Source organism: Mauremys reevesii, linkage group 3 (genome assembly GCF_016161935.1).
Source record: "Mauremys reevesii isolate NIE-2019 linkage group 3, ASM1616193v1, whole genome shotgun sequence".
Lineage (NCBI taxonomy): Eukaryota > Metazoa > Chordata > Testudines > Geoemydidae > Mauremys > Mauremys reevesii.
In genome coordinates, this window is record NC_052625.1 from 93,012,561 (window position 1) to 93,026,470 (window position 13,910).

Here is a 13,910-nt window from a genome sequence, read left to right on the forward strand (position 1 = left end):
TGATGTATGTACAATCATCTTATATTTTATTAACACATATCATGCACTATTCAGCATTCTATCGCAAACCCATAAACTAGTGAGAACAGCTTTAACTCTGAATATTTATGGCCTTGTCTATCCCCAGCATGGACACTCTTATTCCAGTTTATGAGTGCCTTTTTTCCATTTAGCTTATGTTGCTTGAGAAGAGATTTAAGCTAAACTGAAAAAAACAAAAAACCACTCTGCTAAGAATGTCTCCACAGGGCTATATCTATATCAGTATAACCAGTAAAACTTCCCTGCATAGACAAAGACAAAGGTATTGTACGTAGTTTAGTGAAGAGATGTATTTCACTGTATTGTTATCAGAGTCAGACACACATCTCTTTCTCTAGTAACTGTCCACATTTCAGTTTACATTTACATTTGACTGCACTGGTAATATTCTTGGGAATGATATCTCACTACTACATCAGTGCAAATCATTGTCAAAAGTATTGCACCCCCTACACTGTAGCTTTGTTCTTAGTACAAACATAATTGCAGTCTGTTATAGTAGTTAAGAAATGCTTGCAAAATGAACAGCATCACCAGGAACAATACTGAATTTCATCTTCTACTACCAGGTAACGGTGGAAATTCAGAGGCATGGTACTGAATTAAAAAACAAACAGAAAAGAAAAAAAAGATTTTTCTGCATATGCTAATGATATTGGTGACCATCCTACTCCAATCATAGGAATCTAGCAGCAAGTGCAATGAACATATTTTAAACTGATTTAAATAAAACTTTAAGACTGAAGGAAGAAATGAAAGGGAAGGGAAGGAAGGAACATGGGAAATTAAAGTGGATAAGGGAAGATAGAGAAGCAAGGAGATAAGCTTATGACAAAAGGAGAATGAGGGTCCCATTACTAATACTGCCCATAATTTTTAATTAGAGTATTTTGAAATGCACCAAGTTAAATACTGACAACACATCCCTTCTAATCATTTATTTATGAAGAAACAAAATATAATGAAAATCCCCAAGGGATCTCTGTTTTGGATAAATACAGAATTTCAGTGTCCGGTGCTGTCAAAGCAGTTCCTTTCACTTTCACAATAATTCACTTACAATTCTGTTAGTCTGGCATACAGTTAAAAAAATGGAAATCAAGCCAGGTCTTTATTTAAAACAAATGAACAAATGCACACAATCTTTATACGACAGATGCCCTAAATTCTGATTTAGTAACCAATTTTTTGTTCTATGATTATAACAAACAATGTAGACAACTGAAAAGAACTTGTCTAGAGAAAGACAGAATCTCGTATAAAATGCAGAAGACATTATTTTTTCACCCATAAACTGTTAATAAGATAATACAGTGGAGTCGCATCATACGCGCATTTAACTTACGCGAATTCAACTATACGCGCTCGGCAAAAAAAAAAAAGGGTGGGGGAAAAAACTCAACGATTCCACCCACCACTCCACTCAATGAGCATATGCCCCAGAGTGAGCGTGAGATGGGAGACGTGAATCTGCTGTTCCCGCAGTCTGTCTCAGTTCCCGCATGCCTCGCATAGTGTGAGCATTTTGCCACGCTGAGTGTGATTCTACTGTTTAAAGATATTGTCAGAGGTGAAAGTAAGCCGTGCTGGCCCGGACTGGCTTCCCCAGGCTGGCGATTTAAAGGGCCTGGGGCTCCCCCTGCAGGGGCTGGAGCCCCAGGCCCTTTAAATCACCTCCCGAGCCCCGCTGCCAGAGCCCTGGGGTAGTGGCTGCAGGGCTCCGGCGGTGCTTTACAGGGCCCAGGGCTTCTGCCGCTGCTGGGAGCCCCGGCCCTTTAAAGCATTGGCCGAGTCCTGCTGCCGCTACCTTGGGGCTCTGGCTGCTGGGCTCGGGCGGCGCTTTAAAGAGCCCGGGGCTCCTTGCAGCGACCGGAGCCCCTGGCCCTTTAAATCACTGCCGGAGCCCTGCAGCCGCTACCCCAGGGCTCTGGCAGCAGGGCTCTGGAGGCGATTTAAAGGGCCCAGGGCTCCAGCCACTGCAGGGAGCCTCGGGCCTTTTAAATCGCCAGCCTGGGGAAGCCGGTCCGGTCCGGCTTACTTTCACCTCTGAGTATACTGTACTTTGTGGGTGATTTAAGGGATTTTCAAAGGTAATTTTGACTATAAGTGATTTTCGTCTTATGCGCTGACTTTAGAACCTAACCTCTGCGTAAGATGCGACTCCACTGTACTTAGATAATACTTAGTCCTGCCATGAGTGCAGGGGACTGGACTAGATGAACTCTTGAGGTCCCTTGCAGTTCTATGATTCTATAAATGGTGAGGATAATATCTTCAAGAATGTGGATACTGCATATGCATTACCTAAAATAATCAGTATAAGAATTCACCAGGGATGTCAGTTTTAGATTCCTGTAGTTCTATCTTGACATTTGCGAGAAGACTGTAATTTTAGAGTAGCTATATTCAGCTCTTAATTATAGATCTCAAAGTACTTTATAAAAGGGGAGTAAAAGAATCATTATTTCCATTTTACAGATAGGGAAACTGAGAGCACATATGAGGGAACTCTGAGACTTAAGATGTACTAACCCTGCTAGTTGTTTTGCTGCAATTTTAAGTGCCTAAATACCATTAAAAATCAGGCCCTAAGTGACTACATCACTTTTGAAGTGGGATTTTGGTGCTTTTGAATATTTACCCTAATTCTTTTGAGAGGCTAGTTAAAGAAAAAGTGAATACAATTTGAGGAAGTAAGGAAGAAAACAGCCTGATATTCCATTCAGGAAATATTACACACAAAGAGAAAGATGCAAGATAGTCCAAGAAATTGAACTGCCTAACTTCTACAGATCAGGTGCCCTGACGCTGATCTCAAGAGATTTTCCCTCTTGAAGAAGCAGGACTCTGATGCTCAGCAATTTAACAAAAGCTGTTGTTGTTTTTACCTTGAAAGCTCTGTTGAGTACCTCCTCTCCTCCTCTGCTTCTCAACAGGTTAACGATCACTTGTTTTCCATATTGCTCTTTCAGAAGCATCATATGCCTGCAACAGTAGCAGCAGCAGTACAATCTGTTTTAATAAATATCACATACCAGCCACCCATCCCAAAACACTTGCAGAAGAGGTCTCTGGCTGCTTGAAGTTTTCAACAGCAATAGCTCTAGAAATATATCTTAGTTTCCTTTTAGTCAGCTTTTACAGTAAAGAACTGCTTTATAGGGCCTCCATTTTCTGTCATCACAGTAACTGTGGAATTAATAACTGGAATGATACTTTACTTGTATTGAGTGTAAAGACTGGAGAGGTAGAACAAGGATACAGGGCTTAGATTATCAATGACATTGTTAGTTTTCATACAGTCCTATGTATGCGGCCTTTTTATGGCCCTGTAACTGCAAGGGACTGAGCAAAGCCAATGGGAGTTGAGAGCACTAAGCAGCTCCAGGAATCGCTCAGCATCTTGCAGGACTGAACCCCTCAGGCCTTGTCTACACTACAGGGGAAATTTGATCCAAGCTACACAATTTGAGTTACATGAATAGCGTAACTCAAATTGACGTAGCTTAGATCTACTTACTGCGAGGTCCACACTACGCGATGTCGACATGAGACACTCTCCCGTCAACTCCTGCTACTCTTCTCGATCAGGAGTCGAAGGGAGAGCAATCTGCGGTTGATTTAGCAGGTCTAGACCCACTAAATTGACCGTTGATGCATCGATCGCCACTAGTCGATCTCCCGTTAAGTGTAGACAAGCCCTTACAGAGTCAGCTATGGTCTGGGATTCCAGACCCAAAGTCAGCAAATGAGTCATTGCCAGATAAATGTCATCAGCCACACTGATCAAATATTTCTGAGCTGCTACATAATTAAGGTTTGTAAAACTATTCATAGTCCACTTGTATGTTTTTAGCAGGCAGGTTGGTGGCTAAGAGTCAGATTTTAGGTAGATACATGGGTATAAATTTTCCCTTCAACACGTGTGTATATGGTTGGGTGTATGTTTATGTGTTTATTATAGGAGTTATGCAAGCAAAGGTGAGGTATTAAACGTAAGCTAACACAGCACTAATGAAAAGTTTGCTTGTGTTGCCAGTGTTTGCATAGCCTGGTGATACTGTTGTTAAAAGATTATTGTCTCTGTAACTGGCAAGTACAAGTCTTAGGCTGCATTTGTGAGCCCCATTAACAAGAAATAATGTGCTCTGTAAAAGGCAAAAAAAATTGGCAGCCTTTCCTGCAAGAAAAGCAGCCAAGGATATATCACCCTGATGCTATCTTACAACCCCGATCCTGCACTTGGGTCTGTGCAGGCAGAACCTTGCTCCACACAGACAGCCTCTTTGAATTCAGTGGGTCTCAGCACAGTTCCAATTGCAGTATCGGAGCCTATTTATGGACTAAGAATGTGACTTCATTTTTTCCCCTTCAAATTTGTGATAAAGGGCATCAAAGTGTCCCTGCTATGAACCTGATATTTACACCAAAGTGCCCTAATGTTGACTTAAAAAAAAAAGGAAGTAGGATGTTTTAAAAACAAACAAATAAAAAGGAGCATCCAAAACCTTTCATGTGAGCCCTGTATTGGGATTTATCAGGAACAGATGCTAAAACAGGAAATTTGCATTCACTTCTCCCAATGTCTTTTCAAGATGTCAAGGTATGAGCTGTGAAAAATTAACAGACTGTGGCCATGCCAAAACACATGAAAAGGTTGCAGTGACTTTACAAGCTTCAGTGAATTTTTCTGTATGAATGTTCAATTGCTCCTTACCAGAAACGCTCTTAACACAATCCTTTAAAAATTTAGTTTGGGCTGGACTGTCTCGTACAATTCTGATCTGGCAACTTGGCTGTGATGTACACAAGAGAGGGACTAGATCCAAGCCATTCTCCCACTTCACTCTACCATGAGGAAACCACTCAGGGGTATGTCTACACTGTAGCCAGGAGTGAGCCTCCCAGCCCAAGTAGACAGACTTGCGCTACTGCGCTAAAAACCGCAGTGGGGACAGTGCGGCTCGGACGGCAGCTCAGGCTCTCAAGCCCACCTGATCCCTTGGGCCTGGGCTCAGGTTGTTAGCCTGAGTTTCTGCTTAAGCTACAACATCCACACTGCTATTTTTAGCATACTGCTTGAGCCCCACTAGCACGAGTCTTCTACCTGGGTTGGGAGGCTCATGCCATGCTGCAGTGTTCACATATTCTCCGTGGTTGCTCTGGGGTTGGGGTCAGATGGGGTAGTGGGGTCACGATCTGCAGCACAGTTTCCCCTCAACCTCGTGGGAATTATGCATCCTCATCATTATCTTATGTGGGTTCCCCCTCTGCTGAGTGAAACCCTCCAATGTGAAGGCAGTTCGGGGAAAGTGGGAAGGCAGAGACTTCCCAGAGTAGACTACCACAACAAGCTCCAGTGATAGAAAAACAGGGAGAAAAATAAACTCAGAATGCAAAGGGGTTTGCATTTAGCTTCTATTTGGTTGGGAGAAAAGAGGAAGAAAGGGCACGGAGAGGTTATTTCCAAATGTAAATTTATCATTTTTGACTCTCAAATGGTTACATGGCATTTTTCACACAGTATTCAGAATTTCTTAACTCCTTCAGAAATAGGCTGAGATTATCTTGATTCAATTTCCACCAAAACTAGAAAGGACAAAGCACTAAAACCATACACTGTAGGGAATAATCGTGCAAGAGCCAGGGCGATGGGCTAGATGATCTAATAAGTGCTTTCCTCCTCTAACAGCTCTGGTTCACTGCGACGGAGTACAGCTGTGGAATCATGGTTACATGCTCAGCTGATGTGTTACTAACAGAGTCTAATGAAGCCTACCTGTCAAAAGCAGGGGCATTCGCTTCCAGGCCTCTGTTAAGTCTCAGATGATGGGAACCAACCTAAAAAAAAAAAAGTAGAAGAAATATTATGAAGTAATTCTCTTCATAAAGCTGCTGAAATCCTGAATCACTAGATGTCTATTTCCCTCAAAGAAAATGTCTATTAGCACCCAGACATCCCAAACAGATTACACACACCCTTACAACAAAAGGCTTAGTTATGGCTTTTATTAGAAAACAACATTTAAAATTACAATGATAATTAACATTTGTTAATGGAATATCTACGCCCTTATTTATGGCCAAGCAAATTCTCTATCCTGGCCAATACTCTAGCAGAAACCTTTCACTGCACCACAGCTCTGTGCCCAAGCCTCCTTGCCCCTGTAAGTAATCAGGAAGCCCTGCATATCTGCCAATTCTATGGAGAGACCGTGGCTTGACTAGTTCGAGCTTTTGTTTTTCAGATTAATTGGATAATACATGCACAGTGCTTTCTAAATATAAAGGATTATGGACTAAATCTTGTATCACTTAAGTCACTGGGAGTTTTAACACTGACGTTAATAGCAGTAGGTTCAAATTTTTTATAAGTATTGGTATTTCTATTCAGTGCAGCTGAATACATTATATTTTTTTCTCAATGAATATCTGAATCCTCTAAAAGACCCACTCAGAATTTTCAAAAATCTTGTTTGGTTTCCTGTTTGTCAGCATTTAATCTGTATTTCTTTCTATGTAAGGGCTAGACTGTGCAACCCTTCCTCACTTTGGTGCCAGCACATGTACACAAGGAGTGAATGAGTGCTCCGGTGAGTAAGTGCTAATGAATGCGAGTAAAGGTTGCACAATCTAGCTCTGAATAAGCACAAATGTGTGCCATTTCCTTCTTAGAGGAAAACATTCTGTCCAATTAAAAAAGGCCATAAGCACTAAATTCAGGGATAATCTTCAGGCTTTAGAATATACAAAGCAATATAGGACTGTCATAATTCATATCCAAGGCAAACCTGAGGCATTTAAATCAATCTCAAAGACATTTATTATTATAGAATATTAAAATGAAAGCTTATTCTTATTTCAAAGCCATTACATTGTGCAGAATACAGTATATGTACAAACACATTTATATATCTGCGTGTGTACCTACATACAAACAAATTATTTTTTTCCTTCTATTCTGACAATGTGAAAATACCAGGCTGCCTCTTGCTTGAGCTATTCAATGACATCTCATTGAAAGTGTGGCCCGTATAAATGGTTGGGTGGAAATGAGTTTAAAAACACAATAATTGCTTGAGGAAGCAGCCCATGTGGAAAATGTGTTATATGATTAGACTTGTACAGCTACATTCTATGGCCAAGCTCAGTGTGGTCGGTGTGCATTTGGCATGATGACTGTAGGTAGGTTCTGGCCCAAAACGTCAATAAGGGTTTCAATGTCATTTGTAGGGAGGTGTTTTGTGTGTTTGTTTTAATTCTGCATTGTATTTAGATGGCATTAATCTCCTGTACAATACTGACGCTCCATGCTGGATGACATAGCTACTCTAAACAAGAGAATTTTGGAAATGAGATTTTGAAGATTATGGGGAAGTGTGTATAGTATCTAACTGTGCACAACTGTTAAGCTGCTGAGACCACTGCCTGTCACGCTGATTAGTATGGTCTCATTGTTTCCTTGCACTCCCCCATCGGTCTTTCTGTATCTATCTCTTGTCTGAGACGGCAAGCTCTTCGGGGCAGGGACTGTCATTTTGTTCTGTGTGCAGCACCTAGCACAGTGGGGGTGAAGATTCAGGACTGGGGTTCCCAGGTGCTACAATAATACAAATAATCATAAACAAACACATTTTAACTTTCAAATTGTTATATAAGTTATTGGAGTTGATGCAGGAAACACTTGGTAAAATTCTCTGGCCTGTGGCATACAGGAGGTTAGACTAGATGATCCTCATGGTCCCTTCTGGCCTTAGCATCTATGAAATCTATCAAATACACCCATATACCAATTATATTTATTCTAAAATCACAGAGCTCCTGCACTGGAGCCCCCACCTATACTATGGAGGGCTAAGACACCATGCCAAACTGGCATTTCAGATGGAAAGGTTATTCTGGGTGAAGTAAAAAACATTATAAAGAAACATCCATGTAAATAAATTATTAACTCTTCTTTGGCGTTATCTGAGCACTTAAAATATTAATCTTCAAAAACTAATCACTGGATAGCTATTTGCCTAGTCCTTTTAAAAACAGCCTAACTTTCCCACAAATAGAAGCAGAGTCAAAAGAGTTCAGTACTTCACAGGGCAAGTCTCCTAGTGAATGAATACCATTAATAAACAAATCCTATGCAACTTTTAGTAGCATTAGTGATAGGCCACTTGATTTTTCATAATAGTTACCTGAAGCCCTGGTTGCTCCCAAAACAGTGGAACGGAGCCTCTGATCTGAACAAAGGAAGAGATGTCATCGTCCAAATAAATTGTCTGCAGCAATAACATAAAGGGAAAGAGACTCTTCAGTGAAAAGTACTGTTCGGTCACTCCTCAATCAGACCACACAAGTTAAGATATAAATGCTGAAGAAAAGGCGAATGGTAGAATTTAGTTTATCTTGATATGGCTCTGTCAGTATTCCTGACCTCACAGAAATGGAAACAAAATCATGCCTCGTTTGCTTTCATGCCAACTCACTAGATTTAATTTGTTACTCACTGGTAATAAAAGAGAATTTAAGGCACAGATGCTTGTACGACAGAGATTTCCCTCACACTGAAGATGCACTAGCTACGCTGGTGGACAGACTGAGACAGGCCACTTTCTCTTTCATGGAATTTTAACTATGGAGATGTCATCGTTCCATGTGACCAGTGATGGTTAATGCCAGGTGTTGGATAAGCTTATCTGCTGCTCTAGTAAATATTTTCTTTGACCACACGTTTTGTCTTGTCAGTGTCTTATGTGTGAAACCTTCAGCTTTGCCGCTCCTATTTTGAGATGTGGGGAATAAGATTAGGTGTACTATTTCTTATCCAGGATGTTTATAGTAAAATCTTTCCAGTCCTCTTTTCTCCCTTGCCAGCACTCTCTCCCACCCTTTGTATTTATCTCTGTTAACAATGCTAGTAAACTAATCTTGCAGCAAAGCTAACACATTAGAAGCACAAAGGATGTACCCCATCCTCCCCTCTAACCCTACCTCCAAAAGTATTATATTTTAAATGAGCCTAGTCTAAAAGGATATATGTTCAGACATAGTATTACCAGACAGCAACAGTGTAAAGCTAATTTCACTGCCCTGGCCTATACTTAGCAATGGACTCCTGGCCCTTTTCCATTTGCGATATAGAATACAAGTCTCAGTTTTCTTGTATATCACAATGAGCCTTCCAAAGCCCAGCAGATGAATGGTATCAGTCAGCTCATCCAGGTGCCTTCTTTTTTAGTCACACTGTATCATTTAGCGTATCAACTAGCAGCTGGGCAGTAGTTGCAAAATGGGATGAACAGCAGGTGCTGAGAAAGAGGCTGCATAAGAAAGATGTTTAGGCAATGGGAAACCAGTTACTACATGGCTTTAATGGGGTTCTATTCCTGGCTCTGCCCTGGCCTGCTGGGTGACCATGAGAAAATCACTTAAGCCTCTGTGCCCCATCTTCCTCATCTGTAAAATTACCTCTTTTGTAAATTGCTTTGAGATTTGCAGGTGAGAATATTATTTTTACACACATCACTGACAAACATTAACCCTCACAACACTTTTGGAAGGTAAGTACATGTCTATTATTGTCCCCATTTTGCTGAGAGAGAGGTTAAGTGAGTTCATCAAGGACAGAGAAGGCGTTAGTGTTAGAACCAAGCTTAGCCTGATGGAGTTCAGATCATGATGTAAAACAAACCTGTCCAAAACAGTTTTTCAATCAATGCTCTTAATTGTGTGCAATGCTTAGTTACCATGGTGACAGGTGCTCTATAGAGACCTAAGATTGATGCTGTTCTCCTTCTGTTTCTGCCCTAGGAACTACTTGGTGTAATGTGGCGGGACTGCAACATGAGAAGTAACCAACCCCGTCCTCGCCTCTTTCTTTCCCTCACTGAGCAGGCCAGTCATAAAAATCAAAGGAGTCAATGACCTCTAACCTTCAAATCATCTGTAAAAAATAAAGTCAGACACAGCAGGCCTGATTCTCAGCTGGTGTAAACTGAGGTCGCTTCATTGACATTGGCGGAGCTATGCTGACTCACACCAGCTCAGAATCTGGCCTACAATCTGTAAGAAATTCTGGAGTCGGATCTTGACTCATTTATGATTTTAAGAACAGTCACTTGCTGACAAATGGGATGAGTCAATTATCGGCATAACTTGAAATGAAATGTTAAAGCTACATCATGTCATAGACAGACAAAGCTCTTATAGAAGGAGATCATATACATCCAGTATCACATATACTGTAGAATTCTGTGGATTGTGGTGGATAAGCAGCTGTGCATAAGTTCCTAGTGCAACACTAGGCAAAAGGGCTAGCGTAGTCCTTGAATGCGTCAACAAGAGAATCTTGAGTAGGAGATTTTGCTTCCGTATTTGGCATTGGTCACCCCCTGCTGGAATACTGTGTCCAGTTCTGGTGCCCACAATTCAGAAAGGATGTTGATAAATTGGAGAGGGTACAGAGAAGAGCCACAAGAATGATTAAAGGGTTAGATAGCATGTCTTATAATGACAGACTAAATAAGCTCAATCTATTTAGTTTAGCAAAGGGAAGGTTAAGGGGTGACTTGATTACAATGTATACGTATCTACATGGGAACAAATATTTGATAAGGGGCTCTTCAGAGAAAGGTATATCACAATCATAGAATCATAGAATATCAGGGTTGGAAGGGACCTCAGGAGGTCATCTAGTCCAACCCCCTGCTCAAAGCAGGACCAATCCCCAACTAAATCATCCCAGCCAAGGCTTCGCCAAGCCTGACCTTAAAAACCTCTAAGGAAGGAGATTCCACCACCTCCCTAGGTAACCCATTCCAGTGCTTCACCACCCTCCTAGTGAAAAAGTTTTTCCTAATATCCAACCTAAACCTCCCCCACTGCAACTTGAGACCATTACTCCTGGTACCACTGAGAACAGTCTAGATCCATCCTCTTTGGAACCCCCTTTCAGGTAGTTGAAAGCAGCTATCAAATCCCCCCTCATTCTTCTCTTCCGCAGACTAAACAATCCCAGTTCCCTCAGCCTATCCTCATCAGTCATGTTCTCCAGCCCCCTAATCATTTTTGTTGCCCTCTGCTGGACTCTTTCCAATTTTTCCACATCCTTCTTGCAGTGTGGGGCCCAAAACTGGACACAGTACTCCAGATGAGGCCTCACCAATACCGAATAGAGGGGAATGATGACGTCCCTCGATCTGCTGGCAATGCCCCTACTTATACAGCCCAAAATGCTGTTAGCCTTCTTGGCAACAAGGGCACACTGTTGACTCATATCCAGCTTCTCGTCCACTGTAACCCCTAGGTCCTTTTCTGCAGAACTGCTGCCTAGCCACTCGGTCCCTAGTCTGTAACAGTGCATGGGATTGTTCTACCCTAAGTGCAGGACTCTGCACTTGTCCTTGTTGAACCTCATCAGGTGTCTTTTGGACCAATCCTCTAATTTGTCAAGGTCCCTCTGTATCCTATCCCTACCCTCCAGCATATCTCCCACTCCTCCCCGTTTAGTGTCATCTGCAAACTTGCTCAGAGTGCAGTTCACGCCATCCTCCAGATCATTAATGAAGATATTGAACAAAACCGGCCCCAGGACCGACCCTTGGGGCACTCTGCTTGATACCGGCTGCCAACTAGACATGGAGCCATTGATCACTACCCGTTGAGCCTGACAATCTAGCCAGCTTTCTATCCACCTTATAGTCCATTCGTCCAGCCCATACTACTTTAACTTGCCGGCAAGAATACTGTGGGAGACTGTATCAAAAGCTTTGCTAAAGTCAAGGAATAACATGTCCACTGTTTTCCCCTGATCCATAGAGCCAGTTTTCTCATCATAGAAGGCAATTAGGTTAGTCAGGCATGACTTGTCCTTGGTGAATCCATGCTGACTGTTGCGAATCACTTTCCTCTCCTCTAAGTGCATCAGAATTGATTCCTTGAGGACCTGCTCCATGATTTTTCCAGGGACTGAGGTGGCTGGAAGCTGAAGCTGGCAAATGCAGACTGGAAATAAGGCATAATTTTTAAATAGTGAGATTAATTAAGCACTGGAACAACTGACCAAGGGTTGTGGAGGTTTCTCCTGCACTAGCAATTTTTAAATCAAGATTGGAAGTTTTTCTAGAAGATCTGCTCTAGGAATTATTTTGGGGAAGATTTATGGCCTTTGTTATACAGGAGGTCAAACTAGATCATCACAATGGGCTTTCTGGCCTTGGAATCTATGCACATATGAACAGTCTTAGACTATCTACTCCTAGGAGGCTAATATTCCTCCAAGTGGATTAGGATCAAGATCATGCCATGCCATTCAAAAGGGCACTTCCTCCTAGATAATTGCTCCTACATTAACTCCTCCTAGACAACTGGGAGTTCAAAGTCATGCCATGCCATTCCAAAAAGCAGTTCTCTAAATTTTGCAATGAAGTCTCAGAACTGCCATCTTGCAGGCAAAGCAGCATTTTTCTTCTGCATAGTAAAGTTTCAAATCTGTATTAAGTGAATGTTCAGTTGTAAACTTCTGAAAGAACAACAATAATATTTTGTTCAGGATTACGAGCATTTCAGAGTTACAAACAACCTCCATTCCCTACGTGTTCGTAACTCTGAGGTTCTACCATATGGGGGGGGAGGAAACAAAAAAACGCACTAATTCATCTTTTTGAGAATTCTTTTTGCTTAAAAACAGCCAAAATCATACACCGAGAATTTAATACTGGGGGGAAAAAAAAGAGGTTTGCTCAAGAGCTGACGGTTCCCTGGAGGACAAATGCAGGGAAGGAGGGGAAAGCTGAAATGTTAACAATGGCAAGCACATAAACTAAATAAGGAAAGCATACTTGCTTCTTCGGTACTATCTGGAGAAAGGAAAGGAATGTGGTGGAGGCTCCTAACTATGGGGTGGGGTAGGGGTGAAGGTTGGACGAAGTTAACTTTTGTTCTCAGTAGAAATCCATCAGACAGATGTCTTACTTTTTTCCTTGCTATATGAAACATTGGGAACAAAGCAAAAACATGTTATTTAGGCCCCTTCTGGGGAACAAAGCATCATTTCAAACCCTTCTCAAAAGATTATTTAGGGCACTGTGAGTAGGAAAAGGTGCCCCTTCTTTTACAAAATACTGGCTACAGTAGTTCAAGTGCACACTTTCAGAAGGCTTTTCCACAATGCCCCATACCCTCTACTTCTGCTGTGTCAGCCTTTCTGACTGCTTTCATTTTTCTTGTAAAGTGAATAAAGTAAATGACCAAATAACTAAAAGATTGACTGGTGGCCTGATTTTGAAAAGAAAAAACTAAAGTGAGATATTTAGCTCCCCCACTCCTTTTCTGCGCAGTGAGTCACAGCAGTTAAGTGAGCCCACAAAAAATGACTCATTGCAGAGCTGAAATGCCACAAGGCTAACTCAGTGGGAGACAAAAGAATCCCATCTATGCATAAAAGAGCTGCCTGGAGAGAAGGCTAATTGTTTCTTCTTCTTCTTAAAACAGAAAAATATTAGAATTAAAGCTCTGTAAAGGAGGAGAGAGTCCTGCCTTTTCAGAATCCTGGGGTGATATTTATTCATGAAGCACAGAGCCAGCATGCCAGCACTGTACAGGCTGCTGCAAATGGAAACAAAATGTTATTCTAATTACGGACGGCCAAGATATTACCTCATAGCCGATTAGTCAGTAGTCTACTATGAAAGCAGAAGAGAGTTTAATTTAGGGCTTTTACTTCCTAACGGTAAGTGGATGCCAGCTTGAACTGGACCTCATGTATCTTGATGGTTAGCTCCCACTTTATTTTCTTAGGACAGTTAGCCTGGTAAAAATTATACCTATTACCAATGGAAAGGTGAACTTTTATCTTTTTAAAAAACAGCAGAGCA

At 41.5% G+C, this 13,910-nt stretch overlaps 1 protein-coding gene and 1 long non-coding RNA gene across 3 annotated transcripts in view; one reads left to right on the forward strand and one right to left on the reverse strand.

The window, feature by feature from the left end:
• The window catches only part of SYNJ2 (synaptojanin 2), an 89,818-nt gene that overhangs the window by 40,780 nt on the left and 35,128 nt on the right, over positions 1-13,910 (reverse strand). The window contains exons 5-7 of the mRNA XM_039529548.1: positions 8,232-8,315; positions 5,822-5,883; positions 2,931-3,027 (exon numbers count right to left, since the gene is read on the reverse strand). Coding sequence (XP_039385482.1) covers positions 2,931-3,027; positions 5,822-5,883; positions 8,232-8,315 — 243 coding nt within the window. The remainder of the gene's footprint in view (positions 1-2,930; positions 3,028-5,821; positions 5,884-8,231; positions 8,316-13,910) is intronic.
• The window catches only part of LOC120400670, a 35,679-nt gene that overhangs the window by 6,277 nt on the left and 15,492 nt on the right, over positions 1-13,910 (forward strand). For both annotated transcript variants that reach the window (XR_005595960.1, XR_005595961.1), the window contains exon 3: positions 9,847-9,886. This is a non-coding gene — a long non-coding RNA (uncharacterized LOC120400670). The remainder of the gene's footprint in view (positions 1-9,846; positions 9,887-13,910) is intronic.